This window comes from Balaenoptera musculus, chromosome 13 (genome assembly GCF_009873245.2).
Source record: "Balaenoptera musculus isolate JJ_BM4_2016_0621 chromosome 13, mBalMus1.pri.v3, whole genome shotgun sequence".
Taxonomy (NCBI): domain Eukaryota; kingdom Metazoa; phylum Chordata; class Mammalia; order Artiodactyla; family Balaenopteridae; genus Balaenoptera; species Balaenoptera musculus.
Genome location: NC_045797.1, coordinates 70606812 through 70627525, shown reverse-complemented (window position 1 = coordinate 70627525; position 20714 = coordinate 70606812). Strand labels below are relative to the sequence as shown.

The 20714-nt window shown below is 39.6% G+C and overlaps 1 protein-coding gene and 1 long non-coding RNA gene across 25 annotated transcripts in view; one reads left to right on the top strand and one right to left on the bottom strand.

The window, feature by feature from the left end:
• The window catches only part of DTNB (dystrobrevin beta), a 279721-nt gene that overhangs the window by 69165 nt on the left and 189842 nt on the right, over positions 1 to 20714 (bottom strand). For all 24 annotated transcript variants that reach the window (XR_005022446.1, XR_005022445.1, XR_005022448.1 and 21 more), the window contains one exon: positions 6923 to 7000. Coding sequence is in view for 16 of the 24 variants with exons in the window: in XM_036873637.1 (XP_036729532.1) it covers positions 6923 to 7000 (78 nt within the window). In the remaining 8 variants the exon portion in view is untranslated. The remainder of the gene's footprint in view (positions 1 to 6922; positions 7001 to 20714) is intronic.
• Positions 1501 to 20557, top strand: LOC118906224. The gene is made up of 3 exons (XR_005022450.1): positions 1501 to 1526; positions 8040 to 8083; positions 20395 to 20557. It is a non-coding gene; the product is annotated as an uncharacterized LOC118906224 (long non-coding RNA).

The window sequence follows — 20714 nt, the reverse complement described above, 5'->3', positions numbered from 1 at the left end:
CACGAAGAATTCACACAAGGTAGTTGTTTCATGGCCACGCTGAAAACCTCATTAGTTCTTGCTTTTCAACCAAACTCTATTTTCCTCATTTCACAGAAAGAAAGACAATCAGTGGCCCGAGTCCACATATGAATAGTCTCTGCCTTGACCAATTTCATTTTGCCTCTTTTCTCAGTTTCCCCACACCGCTGTTGTTTTCAGTCTGAAAAAGCAGCATGCCGTGGCTTTTGTCATTCCACTGTTTTCTGTAGATAACAAGATAAACTTTTTACCTTGGCACCCAGGCAAAAAGCCATTTTAACAAACCACCTCTTAACCTGGTCATGTTTCTACAGCTCAGAAATAGTATTTATATTGTAGCATCTTCTGGTCTTTAAAAACTGCTTTTCCTTCTTGTGAAGTATGTATTAAAGTAAAAAAGTTCTGATGAAATCTTGCCTTTACTTAAGATTCCTCACAACTGGTGGCTTACTCAGGGTCTGTGGCTCTCATATTTACCTGTTACCACCCAAAGATGGTGTTATGTCCCAACACAATCACCTCATAAACTGAACAGAATAGAAAGAATTATTTAACCCTTGAGAAAAATAAAAATGAGGTGGTAGAGGAAAAAAGGTCTCCTGAAACAAACCTATGCAAATGGAAGTGTGATGTAATATACTTACACATGCAATTTTTTGTCAGAAACCACCTGAAAAAGAAGCTTATACCTACATGTCTCCTCAGCATCTCTACCTTCTCCAGGGGCAGCAGACCCCCCCGCTTTTTTGTGAACTGACCCCCACCCATTCAACCATGGTATTCTAGGTAGGACCACTAAACAGAAAACCCCAGGGTGGGTAACACGATCCAAGACGGATCAAACGGAACTTTCACTGAAAGTTTTCAAATTGGATCCACATAGGGTAATGAGGTTACAAAATGTGAACACATGGGTCTCTTGGCTTTGTTCCCTGCTGCGTGAAAAGGTAGTTACCTTAGGGAAGAAGGAGCAGATGTGTAGTAGAGAGGAGCAAGGAGCATGGGCAGGGGGTGGGTTGGGGGGAAACACCTACATGAGTTAGCGTTCCCCTTGCTCTGTCATCCAGGAGGCCCAGCCGCATACCCCCTGCTTTGCCCACAGTCTGGTTACAAAAACAAAAAATCTTCTCGTTTTCCCTAAGCCAATTCACACTGAGCTTCTGTTACTTAACAGCCAAGAGTTCTGACCAAAATAGAAACTAATACTAGGAGTGGGGTGTAACATTGATTGGAACTAGCTAAGTCAAGTTGAGGTGTCGATGGTAGCAAAACTCTCCATCCCAGGGAGGGAATACATCAATCTTTGCTATACGGCTACAGAGCAAAGCCACTGGTTAAACTGTAATCTCTGGGACCCTGGGACTTAGATCTTGTGCCCCTTCTGGCTGGAGTCCCAGGCACTTTGAGAGGAATAACAGGATGCAGTAGTGATTTCTTGAAGTCTTTAATATGCTACTGCAAGGGAAAGAGATACGTTGTCTGGAAGCCAGTTGCCTCAGCCCAAGGTGAGGTAATTAAGACAACTAGGGTTTTTACGGGGGTTGTGCTATTCTAGAAACCACCAACATAAATCTCAACTCTGGCAGGGTGGGGTAGGTGTAGAGGCCCAGTTATGTAGGCAATCTGAGACTGTAAGTGCTTCTTAAACAGACTATCAGCTGTCGTTCTGTATCCCTCCCTCAGCGCCTTCTAATTCCCAGGTGGGCTTTCCTCCGGGTTTCTCTGTTGGCTTAGGTTTTAATTCTCTCCAGTCTGGAAAATCAGTTACCACTCATCCATCTGCTTTGCTGCTTCCAAAATGTTGCTATTGTCTCCTTGTCCATTTTTCTCTGTTGTTGGTTTCTACTAAAGAAAATGTCTCGACTGTCATTTTCATGGTGTTTCAGGAGGAAACAGGCAAATGTGGCTTAATATGCCATGTTTTCTGTTACTTCCCTTTCCTCCCTTCTCTAAAATGCAATTATCCTATTTTCAGATCTCTACTTTTGTAGAGCTCTGAGTTGTAGAGATGTGTGAGTTCTTAAAACTTATAATTTGGTCCATGGTAGAACGGGTTAACGAATCACAAAAGATGTACCTAGACCCGATCCTGACGAATGGACATGACCTAGATATTGGGGACCCAGTGCTGTCTGCAGGAGGTGGATAAGACTCCTGGGAAAGGCAAGTGTGCATTTGCAGTCGTACTGCTGCATTGTCTGAGGAGGAAAGCTCTGGAAGTAGAAATGTGCATGGGAAGGGGTGTGTGTGCATGTACACACTTGTGCACACATCTGTGTCCCTGGTAGCAAAACAGTGCTCTGCCAACAAATTCTGTTATTTTTCTTTCCCAGGATCTCTCCTGTTCTTGACGGTAGAACCTTCTTTTGGGGAGATGCTCCTCCCTCTATTCTGATGATACAGGTCTAATGAGTGTGGCTTATCACACATACACAAGGATGGGCAGTAATGCCATCCAGGACAATAAGAATCCTTTCGTGGAGTTTTCTAATCCTAGGGAGGAAAAGCACAACCTCTTGAGTGACAAGGCTGTAGATGTGAGTGAAGCCATTGGCATCTTGAGAGGTGGCTGTTCTGTAGGAGGAGGGGATGAAGACAGCACCCTGAGAGAAGCCGAGAGATGGAGAAGCCACAGGTGGACATCCTGGTGGCAGTTCAGTTGTTTTGTGATCTATGGACACTTCTGCCCTTCCCTTATGCTTTTGCCTTTGTGTTGTGGGTTTGTGCCTTTTATTTTCTTCTTTATTTTATTGCGGTAAGAACACATACGATCTACTCTCTTAACAAATTTTTAAGTGTATGTTAGAGTATTTTTAAGTATAAGCACAAGGTTGTACACTAGATCTTTGGAACTTTTTCATCGTGCTTAACTGGGTTTGTACTTCTAAAAGTTAGATTTTAATACCTGAAGTTAAAAGAGTTAAAACTACTATACCAATCAAACGCACAAAGCCAAAAGTTTCATACGGAAGGTTTTTGTTGCTGCCAACCTTGTATGAAATGCCCACAGAATTGTAAACATTTATATGTGTATAAATAATTAAAGCCAAAGCTTTAGAAGACATTAAAAATATTAGCATCATTTTTCATATTGGTCTGAATATAAGGTATGACTTAAAATAGTACAATAGTACAGAGCATAATAACATAATCACACTCTGAACCCTGGGGAAGAAGAGGGATAGAAGCAAGCCTTGGAGGAAGTCGGAGAGTGGAGGGACATTTTAAGTCTCTGTTTTAAAGTTTTGAAAGTTTGTTTGTTTTTATGTGTACTGTTCTGATTCTTTAACAGAAAGCAAATTTCCAGAAACTACTTAGTCTAAGACAAAGATGAAATTTCTTTTCAACTGTAGAAATGTCAATAAAAATATTACAGAGGGCAAATCCCTAGAGTGGAACCTTTCAGGAACATAATTTACAGTTTCTCACATGATTGCCAGCATCTTTGCCATTTATAAGGTTTTCTTCTGTACAAAATAACCATTACATTTGAGATCATCTTTTATTTGGACTAATCAAGTATTGTTTTTCACCACTGGGGCTATCACTATTTTTTTTAAAAATATTTATTTATTTATTTAATTAATTGCACCAGGTCTTAGTTGTGGCAGGTGGGCTCCTTAGTTGCAGCTTGCTGGCTCCTTAGCTGCGGCACGTGGGCTCCTTAGTTGCAGCAGGTGGGCTTCCTTAGTTGCGGGTCCAGGGTTCCTTAGTTGTGGCTTGCCGGCTCCTTAGCTGCAGCACATGGGCTCCTTAGTTGCGGCAGGTGGGCTCCCTTAGTTGTGGCTCCAGGGCTCCTTAGCTGCGCCTTGTCAGCTCTTAGTTGTGGCAGGCGGGCTCCTTAGTTGCGGCTCCAGGGCTCCTTAGCTGCGCCTTGTCAGCTCTTAGTTGTGGCAGGTGGGCTCCTTAGTTGTGGCTCACTGGTCCCTTAGTTGTGGCACATGGGCTCCTTAGTTACAGCATGCAAACTCTTAGTTGTGGCATGCATGTGGGATCTAGTTCCCTGACCAGGGATTGAACCTGGGCCCCCTGCATTGGGAGCATGGAGTCTTATCCACTGTGCCACCAGGGAAGTCCCGGGTTATCACCAGTTTTAAATGCACAGCTTATCGAAAAGTTAGAAACTGGAGCTCTTAACTTTTTCCTGCATTTTTATTACTGTGCATGTTCTTGTCTGATTCAGTGATTTATGTCTTATGCTGAGTTCTAAAGAAAACCTCTTATTTCTGGAGAGTAGCTTTGTGCCCCTTGAGAATTCTCTGCCCCAGCAGAGGAAGGATCTATGACTGGGATGACGTGCTGGGTTCCTGGCTTTCATCAGACTCTGGAGACAAACGTCTGACGACATTCAGAGGAGCAAATAAAAACGGATGAGTCCTCGAGGAAGTAAATAGGATACTACCTGAAATTTATACCATTTAGAAACTGGGGCCATGAAGAGCCAAATCTATGAATTACGCAATTCATGTCCATATGTTCTATCATAATCTCATCCTGAAAATAAATGAAATCTCCTAAAATTCTAAGGACAATATTGTTAGGACAGGGGCATCACGTTCCCATGTAGCCTCTCCTCCAGCAACTACTCTTCTTGGTTAAGTTACAGAGCTCCGCCTTGGTTTCGGTCTCCTAAGGGCTTTGGCTATGCTTGGTCCGCTGGTCAGCCCATGCAGAGTCTGTGACAACCACCTCTAGCATTGACTGAGCCTACCTAGAAAGAGATGCTAGCTGAAATGCTGACTTTAAAATAAAATCTTAACCCAGGCTATACTATATTATCTGAAACAACTTTCAGAAATGGCAGATATTTTGTGACTGACAATTACAGCTGGCCACTGACTACTGAGCTGGGGCTTCATACAGCAACATCGAGCCTAAAGGTTAGTCGTCCTTCTAGAGAGGAGCTGTGATGACTACTGCTCCCAAGTCCCTTCTTTCAGTCTTCTCAAGCAGTAAAACATCATCCAGAAATATGCACTCCCTCCAACAGCCTCCAGGAGCTACATTCAGCTGTGGTCACTGAATGCATGGTGCCCTTGATCACCATGCACTTAGGGCCCTCAGGGACTCAGGTGACTTAAAGTGACAAAAGTCGTAAATGAAGAGAACTCAGGTGAAGTGAAACCCTAATAGATGGCATTGCTAAAACTAACATAAAACCTACAAGCTGACTTCTTTCAATAATCTACCTTGTCTTCCTAGTTTTGAAACAGAAACATTCCTGAGTTGATATTTAGATTCTAGGTCTGGGTCTGAATGCTATGGGTGTTTAACATAAAAAGTTAAGGCCAGCAAGGGTGGTTGTAAAATCTAGGCAGGCGGGAGAGGTTTAAATGCTTTGTACTCTTTCATAAGCCTCTGTTTTTCCTTGAGAGGGCATTACCATAAATTATTCTCTCTTCCCCACCTGTTCTCTCATTACAGTTTACTTCCTAAATAATGACAATAGTATGTTACATTCTCACATAAACCCCACAACATAGATACTATTATTCTCCTCATTCTACAGATAAATCAACAAAGATAAGAATCTTGTTCAAGGTCAGGTGACAGCCAGAATTCAAATGCAGTCTGGCTCAGAAGTCTGTGCTCAGTACAGACCGTGCTCATACCACTCAATTCTGCCCAAAAGAAGCGGCTCGGCTATTGTCCTGCTAGTAGTGTCCCAACAAGGCTGCGGACAAGTACTCTCACCTGGCCAGGGTCTTGAGTCTCCACGTGGATAATAATACTGTATTATCAAGTCACTCTCATTTGTTAAGTCCCTAAATCCTCTATTCCAGGGTGGAGGATTCCTATAGTTTACTCCTTTGCTTCTAAGGCTATTTCCCAAATCTACTTGATGATAAGAATCACCTGCAATACTTGTTAAAACTGTAGCTTCCCAGGATCTCAGGATCCACTGGGTCTGATGTGATCTCAGAAATGTGTATGTTTAGCAAGTGACCCGGGTGATTCTTCTCATCACTCAAGTTCGGGAAATATTGCCCTAGGAGTTTTACCCAATGGAACAAACATAGTTGATCTTAAGTATTATATATTATATATATTAAGTCAAAGTATTATTAAGTAAATGACATTTCTATAGCTAAATTGATCCAAAGCAATCGGTACATATGGTTTTCTTCAGGTTTGCAGTACAAAGTGCTTTTCTTCAGGAAGGACTTGGGGAGTGGGTTGGAATGTCTTCATTCTTTTTTGTTTTGTTTTTTTGTTTTTTTTGAGTGATGACCGTTAGAAAGAATTCTTTAATGGTTGTGCCCTTGAGGGACTTTCTGCATTGCTCTGGTGACGGAACAGCTTAAATCAGACAGAAAGCAAACCATTTCATACAGATCTTTTAAGTCCTGCCTAAGAGAATTCTGGAGAAGAGTAAAGTAAATAAAGAGGAGAAAGGAGTAGACTGTTCTAGTTCCTTGAAGGACCCTAAGGAAACTCCCTGTATAACTGAGAAAGGGACTCAGGCTTTTCAGCTTAAATGTTTATGAATTCTATGTAGAATGATTCAGAATATAAGGAATTCACTCAATTTACAGAGTCAAATCAGGAAGCAGAAATGATCTTTGATGCTTCAAGAACTCTAATGCAAAACTGTTGAAATTCGTGCTCATCAAAATATTGTTTGATGTTAAAAAAAAAAAGACCTCAAACATGCCTAATCTGCTTTGACACTATGTTCACTGCTTGTCACAAATGGAGAGCTTCCACCTCAGGCACCACTCCAAAGCAGCCTCCTTCAGTTGCTATATTTATAAGTTAGTAGGGAAAAAAAGGAAGATAAAAAGTCGAAAATAATATAAAAAGACAGTCAAAGGAGGGGAGGAAAGCCAGTCCTTTCTGCCCTGTGGAATGCTCTGCTTCCCAGGCCAGAGGCCAGTACCCAAACGTGAGCATCACGTACCTCTTGGTGGGAGTGGGTGCCCCAGAGGACGTGTGGCTCACCATGGTGTCATTCACATTCGTCAGAGGGCGAGGAGGACTGAAAAGAAAAGACGTTGACATTATATTAATAATTACCAGTGAGACTAGGGGAAACAAAAGAAAAAGTGATAAGGGCAAAGGACCAACTATCATTCCTGATAAGCACAGTGGGACCCATACGGAGTGGGGGTAGAAATTGATACTTTCAGCCTAAGTAAACTCAACAAGAAGGTCCTCTCGCACAAAGCCAAAGGACCCCAGAGCCATGTGCTACCCGGACAGGAGCAACGAACTGTACCCACACGGCTACAGGGATATAACTCCAGTGGCTCTTGTTTTACAGTTTTAGCACACAAGAATCTGCATTCTGCATTTCAGGTGTTTACAGGATCGCTAGGTGTGTGGCATCTGTAGTGTGTTACAAAGGTCACAACAGCAACATGCATGTTTTTCCTGAGATTTGGTTAGAGCTCACTGTCTTCCCTCAGATTCAGTTTGTATACTTTTTACCGAAACAATTAAATTGTTAAATACTAAGTTCTTTTATTAATCCTTTACTAGAATCTTAACAATGAGTTCATACCTGTACTCTGATTAGGTTTTCTTTCATAAACTAATCCAAATTTAAATTTGAAGTAAGCATTTTTGATAACTTGTCTTTAGCGGCTGGTTTTCTGGACTCAAGGTCTCTTTCTTCCTCTTGTGAGAGTCTTGAATGAACGACTCCAAAATTATCAAAAAGACTCTGTGATTCTGCCTTTCAGCCTTTCTTCAGCCCCTCTCCTTCCCCACCAGGTTCAGTTACAAAGGGCTTCTGTCTTGCACTTGGAACCACATGACTATTGCTAAATACTCCTCCTGGGAAATCTCTCACTTCCTCTCCTAAACTGAAAGAAGTACTTTTCAGAGAAATTTGTCCATCAAAAGCAGAAAAGTTAAACAGAAAAGTCCTTCTCTCATATTTAAGTGTTTGGGAACTACCTCCTGATTCCTCCTTATCTCTAAGAGCTGAGATAACTATGAAATTGTTTTTTAGAGGTTATACTCAGCAAGTCCTGGTGAACATTAAGGGACCAGAACCCTTATTGTTTTTGCAGGTTTCATAGTCCATTCAAACACAGGCTCAAGGGGAAATTTTCAGGTAGGTCCAATGTACTTAGAGAAAAGTTTAAGAGGGATGGATGGATCGATCGACCTCTACCTTCCTTTTTAAAAAAAACCAACTTCACTTCCGTGTAGGGAAATATTTTTAATGATTTCTCATTTAATGGAGAGGATCAAAGATGGGAAGTAATTTGCAGGGAATCGATTTAGGTCTCTTGATTTTTAAGCCACAGCAGTATGCTTATTGTCACACATTCCTCCCTTCTTCAATTCAGAATTGAAATATGCTTTTCTAGGCTAGAATTCAATTCCATGTTATTTATCTCGCTACCTACTTTCCAGGCAGCTATCCAATTTTGCCTCCAAACTTTCAAGCCTAAAGGTAGTGCTGTGCTGAGATATAATCAATTAATCAACTGTTTTAGGTTGATTAATAACAGAAGTGAACACAGAAATTGCTTCATTTTAGCCCTAAATTTATATTTTTGCCTCTGATTCTTTTAAATCCATTGTCCAAAGGGAACAAGGAGACAATTCCTATGAAAGAAACAAATCCAGCATCATAACTTTTCATACAGAAGGCACCAGAAACATTCTGGTCCTGCAAACACAATGGCCTTTGCTTCTTTAATATACTATTATTAGCAACCCATTTCCAAAACAAGATAAGGACATGTTCATGTTGATTTCAGAACTTATGTAGTTACCCAGTATATTTCAATATTGAAGATACTACTGCATTCAACTTCCTTTCTGACATTCTCCGAGGAAAAATGACAATTGGAAAAAAAAGTTTTTTAATTCCCTAAGCGTGGATCCATGTGATAAAATCTCACGATTTGTAGCATTTTGTTTGGTCTGATGCCACAGAAGTCTTTAATAATTATCTCTATCTCTTGGTAGACATCATGATCAATTATTATCTTACAGCACACATATCAAAGCCTCTTCTCTAATACTCAAAACCAGACAGTAATGATTACATTGTAAGTTGTAAACTAATCATAACTGCGCCCAAATTTCATACCATTCCTGAACTCCTAATGTTTTGTTAGGGAAATAGGTATGTGTTTATAGTCCAAGATGAAAGAGGCATCTGAAAACTTAAAGGAGGTCTTTCCTGTAGAATCTATCAGTAGGCCCACAATTCACTGTGAAAGCCAACAGCTTAGATGTGGTCTTAGGAGATGTAATACACCAAAAATGACTTCTGGCTTAAAAAAAAAAAAGAATGCTTCTAGGTGTGAAGTAGACATTAATGGTACCAGTTACAGAAACTTACAAAGCAGTAGAATTGACACAACTCACCACATCAGTTTTGTTGATCTTTAACATTCAAAACCTGCTGAATACCTTGAACATGTCACCAGATGTTCTATATCTTCCTTTGGTCAAGATCCCAGCAAGGTATTTTTAGACACTAATGAGTCCCATGATACCCAAGTGACCACCAACCATCACTTGGTACAGAGATTTGAGAGGTTCCTTTTGTTAATAAGACAGGCCAATTTTTTGGATGAGGAGACAGAAACAGATAAATGATCTAGATAGAAGGTAATTTGCTAGTTAGCAAAGGTGGGTATAAAAAGAAGACTTAGAATTTGTTAATTCTTTTTTTTTAAATATTTTTTTAGAATTTGTTAATTTTTTTTTTCTTTCCTTTTTTTTCGGCCATGCCACGAGGCTTGTGGGATCTTAGCTCTCTGACCAGGGATTGAACCTAGGCCATTGGCAGTGAAAAGTGCCGAGTCCTAACCACTGGATTGCCAGGGAATTCCCAAGAGAATTCGTTAATTCTTAATCAAAAGGAAAGAGGCATGCCTCCTGGGTGCCTACTCATACAAGATAAGTAGGACTATCTTTATCTTAATAACCTAACTATATGTATGTAAACAAATCATCACAATTCAAAGTAATGAGAGCAGCAACACAAGTATACACAAAGTGTTGTGGAGTCACAGAGGAAGAGCTGTTACTCCTGCCTGGACGAACAAGGGGTATAGTCAGGTGTAAGTCACATTGAGGAGACAGCTTTCCAGATATAGAAAAAAGTTAAGGGCAACTTAGAAGAAATGGTATGGAAAAAGGCACAAAAATCCAAAAGTACATGGCATGTTTGGGTATAACTTATTTGGCTAGACTCAAAGGCCTTGGGAGGGGAGTAGTTGAAAATGCATCTGGAAAGGGAGATGAGGGCCCAGATGTGAATGACACCTGTTCTATCACAAGCGAAGAAGTCTGGACTTTATACTGTAGGCAGTGGGGGAAGCATTAGAACTTTTTAAGCCAAAGGATGATGTGACTATAGCAGGCTTTTGAAATGATAACTCCAGAAGCTTGTAAAATATTGGTTTTAATCCAGGTGTGCATTGGAATCATCTGGGAAGTTTTTTATATAACGAGATACCCAAGCTCTACCCTCAATTTAGTGAATCTGAATCTCTAGGGGCAAGAGGATTCTTTCTAATGTACACCCCCATTTAAAAATCATTTATGTGGAAGAGGTTTGGAAGCAGGAGGGAATGGAAGCTGGGACTTCAGTGAAGAGGTTATGGCAATTGTCCAGATCAGTGATTATGAGGGTGGACAGTGGTAGTTAAGGCAGGGAAGAGACAAAAGGGAAAACACTGTGGAGGTAATATGGATAAGATGTGGTGACAGATTAAGTACACACGGTGAGTGAATAAAGAATAACTGAGATTTTTACCTCGACTACTGGGTAGATAGTGATAACATATCCAAACTAGGGAACGCAAGAGTAGGAAACAGGATTTGGTGTTGGACTGGTGGGGGTAGAGAGAATGTGCAGGAAGGTAAGGGTGAACCGATTTCAGGTGTGAAGTCGCTGAATCTGAAGTGGCATTGGTAAGCACAGGTAAATGATATCTTACCTGTATCTTCCAAGCAGTTGGAAATAAGAGAACGGAACCCAGGTGAGATGTCAAGTTTGAAAATATTTGAGTGTCATCATTTAAATTGTAGCTGTTCATTTGAATACTCTGATCATCATAAAGGTGCATTTTAATTTACTTTTTTTAGGTGGAGCAGGATAAGTTTGGGAAAATATCCAGTAATAGGGTGGCTTAGATAATAGGTATAGAGCTTCTGGTTACTAGTTAGACAAAACTCCTATTAGAAGGGTGGAGCCAAGATGGCAGTGTGGGAAGACACCGAGTTAGAGTCTCCCCACAACTAGGGCACCTGCCGGCTGCTGGTGGAAAACCCTGATGCCCAAGGAGACCGGAGGAACCCCCAAGTGAACTGGTAGGACTTCGGGGAACAGAACAGGGAGGAGAAGTAGAGGACAAACAGGATCAGCGTCCCTGAGGCCAGGGAGATTAGGAGAGGCAGGCGGGAGGGGCGCTCTGGGAGGAGTGGAGGGCAATCACCCGGCCCACTGGGTCTGGGGGGGCCTGCTGAGCTCCCAGGCCAGTCCCCTGCCCTCCAAGGCCTACCCCCCATCCCCCGCCAGCCACATTGGTCCTGGGGACATAGGAGGGAGGCTGGGGAGATCAGAAGAGGCAGGCAGGAGGGGCCCTCCAAGAGGAGTGGGAGAGGAGCAGAGGGCAACTGCTCCGCCCACTTGGGCCCAGGGAGCCTGCTAAGCTGCCAGGCTGGTCCCCTGCCCTCCAAAGCCCCCTCCAGGCCCCATGAGTCCTGAGGGCATAGGAGGGAGGCTGGGGAGATCAGGAGAGGCAGGAGGGAGGGGTCCTCTGGGAGGAGGGGGACAGGAGTGGAGGGCGTTTGCCCCACCCACTAGGCCCAGGGAGCCTGCTGAGCTCCCAGGACAGTCCTCTGCACTCTAAGGTTCCCCCCCACAACCCCCGCCTCCTGGGGGCATAGGAAGAAGGCCAACAGGAGAAGCAGGTGGAAGGGGCCCTCTGAGACAGGAAGAGCAGTAGAGGAGAGGAGGGCATTTGCCCGGCCCACTCAAGCCCAGGAAGCCTGCTGGGCTCCCAGGTGAGGTCCCCTGCCCTCTGAGATGAGGGGTTAGGGGCACACCTGGGCCCCTTCTGTTCCTTGAGCCTAAGCCCCACCCCCATAGCCCCTAGGGCCTTTTCCAGCCCTGTGGGTTCTAAGCATAGGCCCCGCCTACCACCCAAACCTCGCCCTTGCTTAGGCCCTGCCCTCCACAGCCAAGGCCTTTTCCCCGTTTTTTGTTTTCTCTTTTCCCTCCTCCTCTCTTTTACTATTATGGTACTGTTGTACCTACCGATTGTTGATTGATCTATGTTTTTATTTTTATATTCTTTCTAACATATCTGTTAGTTTCCTAGTCTAATTTTATTTTTTACTTTGTTATTGTTCTCTCTTTTTCCTTTTTTTGCCACCCCATATGGCTTGCGGGATCTTGGTTCACGAGCCGGGGGTCGGGCCAAAGCTCCTGTGGTGGGAGCTCCGTGTCGGAACCACTGGACTAACAGAGAACCTCAGACCCCAGGTAATATTCACCGGAGTGAGGTCTCATGGATGTCCTCACTTCAGCACCAAGACCCAGCTCTACCCAACAGCCTACAAACTCCAGTGTTGGAAGCCTCAGGCCAAACAACCAGTAAGACAGGAACACAATCCCACTCATTAAAAAAACAAAAACAAAAAGAGACGGCAAAAAAATATGTCACATATGAAGGAGCAGGGTAAAAACCTACAAGTCCAAATAAATGAAGAGGAAATAGGCAATCTACCTGAAAAAGAATTCAGAGTAATGATAGTAAAGATGATCCAGAATCTTGGAAATACAATGGAGGCACGGATTGAGAAAATACAAGAAATGTTTAACAAAGATCTAGAAGAACTAAAGAACAAGCAGAGATGAACAACAAAATAACTGAAATGAAAAATACACTAGAAGGAATCAATAACAGAAAAACTGAGGCAGAAGAACGAATAAGTGAGCTGGAAGACAAAATGGTGGAAATAACTGCTGAGGAGCAGAATAAAGAAAAAAGAATGAAAAGAATTGAAGACAATCTTAGAGACCTATGGGACAACACTAAATGCACCAACATTCGAATTACAGGGGTCCCAGAAGAAGAAGAGAAAAAGAAAGGGTCTGAGAAAACATTTGAAGAGATTATAGTGGAAAACTTTCCTAACATGGGAAAGGAAATAGTCACCCAAGTCCAGGAAGCACAGAGAGTCCCATACAGGATAAACCCTAGGAAAAACACACTAAGACACATATTAATCAAACTAACAAAAATTAAATTCAAAGAAAAAATATTAAAATCATCAAGGGAAAGCCAAAAAATAACATATAAAGGAATCCCCGTAAGGTTATCAGCTGATTTCTCAGCAGAAACTCTGCAGGCCAGAGGGGAGTGGCAGGATATACTTAAAGTGATGAAAGAGAAAAGCCTACAACCAAGATTTCTCTACGCAGCAAGGATCTCATTCAGATTCAACAGAGAAATCAAAAGCTTTTCAGACAAAAGCTAAGAGAATTCAGCACCACCAAACCAGCATTACAACAAATGCTAAAGAAACTTCTCTAGGTGGGAAACACAAGAGAAGAAAAGACCCACAAAAACAAACCCAAAACAATTAAGAAAATGGTAATAGGAACATACATATCGATAATAACCTTGAATGTAAATGGATTAAATGCCCCAACCAAAGACATAGACTGGCTGAATGGATACAAAAACAAGACCCATATATACACTATCTACAAGAGACCCACTTCAGACCTTGTGACATATACAGACTGAAGGTGAAGGGATGGAAAAAGATATTCCATGCAAATGGAAATCAAAAGACAGCTGGAGTAGCAATACTCGTATCCGATAAAATAGACTTTAAAATAAAGACTATCACAAGAGACAAAGAAGGATACTACATAATGATCAAAGGATCAATCCAAGAAGAAGATATAACAATTATAAATGTTTACGCACCCAACATAGGAGCACCTCAATACATAAGGCAAATGCTAACAACCGTGAAAGGAGAAATTGACAGTAACACAATAATAGTAGGGGACTTTAACATGCCACTTACACCAATGGACAGATCATCCAAACAGAAAATAAATAAGGAAACACAAGCTTTAAATGACACAATAGACCAGATAGACTTAATTGATATTTATAGAACATTCCACCCAAAAGCGGCAGAATACAACTTCTTCTCAAGTGCACATGGAACATTTTCCAAGAAGGATCACATCTTGGGTCACAAACCAAGCCTCGGAAAATTTAAGAGAACTGAAATCGTATCAAGCATCTTTTCTGACCACAACGCTATGAGACTGGAAATCAATTACAGGAAAAAAAAAAATGTAAAAAACACAAATACATGGAGGCTAAACAGTGTGCTACTAAATAAACAAGAGATCACTGAAGAAATCAAAGAAGAAATTTAAAAAATACATAGAAACAAATGACAACGGAAACACGACAACCCAAAACCTATGGGATGCAGCAAAAGCAGTTCTAAGAGGGAAGTTCACAGCAAGTCAATCTCACCTCAAGAAACTAGAAAAATCTCGAATAAACAATCTACCCCTACATTTAAAACAACTGGAGAAAGAAGAACAAAGAAAACCCAAAGTCAGTAGAAGGAAAGAAATCATAAAAATCAGAGCAGAAATAAATGAAATAGAAATGAAGAAAACAATAGCAAAGATCAGCAAAACTAAAAGCTGGTTCTTTGAGAAGATAAACAAAACAAAATTGATAAACCCTTAGACTCATCAAGAAAAAAAGGGAGAGGATGCAAATCAATAAAATTAGAAATGAAAAAGGAGGAATCACAACTGACACTGCAGAAGTACAAAGGATTATAAGAGACTACTAAAAACAACTGTATGCCAATAAAATGGACAACCGTGAAGAAATGGACAAATTCTTGGAAAGGTACAATTTTCCAAGACTGAACCAGGAAGAATTAGAAAACATAAACAGACCTAACACAAGTAATGAAATTGAAACAGTAATTAAAAATCTTCCAACAAACAAAAGTCCAGGACCAGATGGATTCACAGGCAAACTCTATCAAACATTTAGAGAAGAGCTAACACTGACCCTTCTCAAACTCTTCCAAAAAACTGCAGAGGGAGAAACACTCCCAAATTCATTCTACGAAGCCACCATCATCCTGATACCAAAACCAGAAAAAGATATCACAAAAAAAGAAAATTATAGACCAATATCACTGATGAACATAGATGCAAAAATCCTCAACAAAATACTAACAAACAGAATCCAACAACACATTAAAAGGATCATACACCATGATCAAGTGGGATTTATCTCAGGGATGCAAGGATTCTTCAATATACGCAAATCAATTAATGTGATACACCACATTAACAAATTGAGGAATAAAAACCATATGATCCTCTCAATAGATGCAGAAACAGCTTTTGACAAAATTCAACACCCATTTATGATAAAAACTCTCCAGAAAATGGGCACAGAGGGAACCCACCTCAACATAATAAAGGTCATATATGACAAACCCACAGCGAGCATCATACTCAATGGTGAAAAACTGAAAGCATTTCCACTAAGATCAGGAACAAGACAAGGATGTCCACTCTCACCACTCTTATGCAACATAGGTTTGGAAGTCCTAGCCACAGCAATCAGAGAAGAAAAAGAAATAAAAGGAATACAAATTGGAAAAGAAGTACAACTGTCACTGTTTGCGGATGACATGATAACTATACATAGAAAATCCTAAATATGCCACCAGAAAACTAGTAATCAATGAATTTGGTAAGGTTGCAGGATACAAAATTAATGCACAGAAATCTCTGGCATTCCCATACACCAACAACGAAAAATCAGAAAGAGAAATTAAGGAAACAATCCCATTTACCATCGCAACAACAACAAAAAAATACCTAGGAATAAACCAGCCTAAGGAGGTGAAAGACTTGTACTCATAAAAGTATAAAACACTGATGAAAGAAATCAAAGATGACATAAACAGATGGAGAAATATACCATGTTCTTGGATTAGAAGAATCAACATTGTGAAAATGACTATACTACCCAAAGCAATCTACAGATTCTATGCAATCCCTATCAAACTACCAATGGCATCCTTCACAGAATTAGAACAAAAGATTTCACAATTCGTATGGAAACACAAAAGACCCCGAACAGCCAAAGCAATCTTGAGAAAGAAAAACGGAGTTGGAGGAATCAGGCTCCCTGACTTCAACCTATACCACAAAGCTACAGTAATAAAGACAGTATGGTACTGGCACAAAAACAGAAATACATATCAATGGTACAGGACAGAATGCCCAGAGATAAACCCTTGCACGTATGGTCACCTAATTTACAACAAGGGAGGCAAGAACATTCAATGGAGAGAGGACAGCCTCTTCAGTAAGTGGTGCTGGGAAAACTGGACAGCTACATGTAAAAGAATGAAATTAGAACACCACCTAACACCATACACAAAAATAAACTCAAAATGGACTAAAGACCTAAATGTAAGACCAGACACTATAAAACTCTTAGAGGAAAACATAGGAAGAACACTCTTTGACATAAACCACAGCAAGATCTTTTTTGACCCACCTCCTAGAGTAATGGAAATAAAAACAAAAATAAACAAATGGGACTTAGTTAAACTTAAAAGCTTTTGCACAGTAAAGGAAACCATAAACAAGACAAAAAGACAACCCTCAGAATTGGAGAAAATATTTGCAAATAAAACAACAGACAAAGGATTAATCCCCAAAATATACAAATAGCTCATGGAGCTCAATATCAAAAAAACAAACAATCCAATTAAAAAATGGGTGGAAGACCTAAATAGACATTTCACCAAGGAAGACATACAGATGGCCAAGAGGCACATGAAAAGATGCTCAATATCACTAATCATCAGAGAAGTGCAAATCAAAATTAAAATGAGGTATCACCTCACACTAGTCAGAATGGCCAACATCAAAAAATCTACAAACAATAATGCTGGAGAGGGTGTGGAGAAAAGGGAACCCTCTTGCACCGTTGGTGGGAATGTAAATTGATACAGCCACTATGGAGAACAGTATGGAGGCTCCCTAAAAAACTAAAAATAGAACTATCATATGACCCAGCAATCCCACTACTGGGCATATACCCTGAGAAAACCATAATTCAAAAAGTCATGTACCACAATGTTCATTGCAGCACTATTTACAATAGCCAGGACATGGAAGCAACCTAAGTGTCCATCGACCGATGAATGGATAAAGAAGATGTGGCACAGATATACAATGGAATATTACTCAGCCGTAAAAAGAAATGAAATTGAGTTATTTTTAGTAAGGTGGCTGGACCTAGAGTCTGTCATACAGAGTGAAGTAAGTCAGAAAGAGAAAAACAGATAGCATATTCTAACACATATACATGCAATCAAAAAAAAAAATGGTACCAATGAACCTAGAGGCAGGGCAGGAATAAAGATGTAGACAGAGAATGGACTTGAGGGCACGGTGTGGGGAGGGGGAAGCTGGGGCGAAGTGAGAGTAGCATCGACGTATATACACTACTGAATGTAAAATAGTTGGCTGGTGGGAAGCAGCAGCATAGCACAGGGAGATCAGCTCAGTGCTTTGCGATGACTTAGAGGGGTGGGATAGGGAGGATGGGAGGGAGTCTCAAGAGGGAGGGGATATGGGGACATATATATGCATATGGCTGATTCACTTTGGTGTACAACAGAAACTAACACAGTATTGTGAAGCAATTATACTCCAATAAAGATCTATTAAAAAAAAAAACTCCTATTAGAAAGTAAAAATTTAGCTTACTGTACAAGTCATTTTCGCATTACCTTTCTTATAACCAGACCACTCCAATTCATTCTGTGGATGCTCTGGAATGTAGACTAACTTGAAATTAGAATTACTACAGAATCTCTCTTAAGGTTATTAAAGCTAGGAAGAGATGAAGAATAACTGATCATGCCTTTAAAATCTTTCAGGACAGATTATATATAATTGTGCATTTCTTTCTTTCATTTATCAAATATTTGTTGTGTCTCTACAAAGTGGTAGGTACTGTGCCAGCTGCTGGGGATAAAAATTAAAAGGATGAAAACTGAAGTTTTATGAAGAATAAAAATTCAGAAAAAATAATTATAATGCAGTAAGTATTTAATAAAAGATAAACTGTGACACGCTATGGGGAAATACTGAGATCACTTCACCCCATAAAGAAAAAATATATTTCCAGTGTGTTACAGAACTAAATGTAAATGTTTAATTGTACAACTCACAAGAAAACGTATAAGTCTATGGATAGAGAGGATTTTCTAAGCTCAAAAGCAATGGAAAAATTAGGAAGAAAGAGACTAATTCAAATGATTTAAAAAATCAGAAAAGAAAGAAAAATACAAATTTGGGGAACTATTTCAACAAATGTGACAGAGCAAGAATTAACAGCCCTAACGTACAAGGGATTCATACAAATTTATAAGAAAACTGTTAAGATTGCAATTAGAAAATGGTCAAAGTGAAAATACACGTTTAAAAAGAATACAAATAATTCAATTTAAAAATACTTTATGAAAAAGCAAAGAAATTTGTTAAAATTACAGACCATTTTCCCTTATAAAAAATAATAATGATATTTTTAAAACTTAAGGTAATCCTAAGGCTGGAGAGGATTTTATGACACAGGCCCTTAACTGTCTATTAGGCAAGAAAGAGTGAAAGTACAAAGTTAAGCAAAATTTCTAGAAAGCAATTTGACAATATGTCCATCAAAGATCTTTTAAAAAGTTCAAGTATTTTGACTCACTGATTTCCTTTCTAGGGATATATTCCAAGGAATTCATCAGAAATGTAAAGACAATTTTACATTTTAAAATATTTAGGAAAATATTATTTACAATAGAATAATTCTGCAAGAAACCTAGAATATTCAAATATGAGGGAAAGGAAAAGTAAACCACAGTACATCAATAAATATAGCATATTATGCTGTCATCAAAAGATAATGCTTACAAAGAGTTTTCTAATTACATGAGAAATAGCTTACCATGTAAAAAGTAAAAAGAAGGGCAAGATAACTGTCATACTAGCTAACAATTATTGAATGTTTGATATATAGCTATTAGACACAGTGTTTAGGGCTTTAAATACATTATTTATTTTATCTTCACAACAACCTTATAAAATAAGATAAAATTATTCATATATACACAGCATGGTCTCACCTAAACAATATAATAAGTATAAAGCAAACTATCTGAAGGAAATATGTCAAAATTTAAGTGGAATTATGGGAATTATTTTTCTTGTTATTTATACTTTCCTGTACTCCTCCAATTTTTCAAGTTTAATTTTTTCCTGATTTTCAGAGAAAAACATGCTTAATAGTTAAAATATATATACATATATGAAAAAAAACCAGAAAAAAACCCCTTATTATACCACTGAGTCAAATTTTCTAAAGTGAGCCTGTACTGTTTCTGTTATCACTAAGAAAGCAAACTGAGAAGGAAAGTGTTTTACAAACTTAAAGAGAACTTTGAGACTATTAGTAGAAGAAAGACCTGTTAGATGTTTTGAGTAGATCCAAAATTCCACAACCCCCCAACATCCCTACCACCACATCCCCAAAAAAGAAAGAAAAGAAAATATTTTAGATCTGTCTACATTATCTCCTCTACTAAACTGCAGGAAATTTGTGTGCTTTTTTTATCATTGTATTTCGAGTACCTAGCATGGTACAAGACACGGATTAGGTTTTCAGGAAATACTGGATCATGAGTCAGCACCACGTAGTGTGGAGAGTGCGTAAGAAGTAACCTTTCTGTTATATTTAGCTTTGGTGAGACTCTTCTCCGAGAATGGAATTAGCATTATTAGTTGTTATATTTGGTAGGCATGTTTGGAATGTTTGTAGCCATAGCTAGTTTTCATCTGTGACTTAGTAATGGAATCAACAGAGTGGAGAGTGTCTTTCACAACAATAATAATACTTATTGAGTGCTTAATACATGCCAGACTCAGTTCTAACATTGTGCATGGATTCACTCATATAAACCTCACAACCACCAAGGGGGCAGATCCTATTATTAATTTTACAAATGGAGACAGTAAGGCACGGAGAGAAGTAATGCACCTGAGGTCACAGTCAAGACGTGTGGCAGGAGTAGGATTTGAACCAAGGCAGCATGGCTCTTGGGTCTGTATTCTTAATCATTATGGTATAGTGACTCTACTACCTTTGTTGCATTTTTAGAAAAACTTAAGACTGTTTGGTCTATAAATTAAAAGCAACAGCATGATGTGAGAATCAGCTCTTGTAAAGTTGTTTCTATAGGAAGATAAAACAATAATAACTCCAGGGTATGATTTTGGGTGATTTATTCTTTCCCCTGTCACCTCAACAGAACTCTGTATTACAAATGCCTCTCCGAACTCAAACCATTTGGTTGCATTTTTAACCACCTCTAGACTGTCCCAGGGGAAACAAGGTAAGCTAGTATGAACTGTTTCCTTCAAAAACATATCTCTAATTTATTAAAATGACTTTCAAATCTAGTCTTAATTTCAAAGATCTTTTGGAATCCTCATCTCAGCCTAATAAAATACATACATTTGATGAGGAAATTATTTATTATATCAGCCAGACAGTTGACTTAAAAAAAAGTTTAACGCTGGGCTCAGGACCAATACTGAGTGTGATTACTTGTTTTTGACTTTCTAAGTT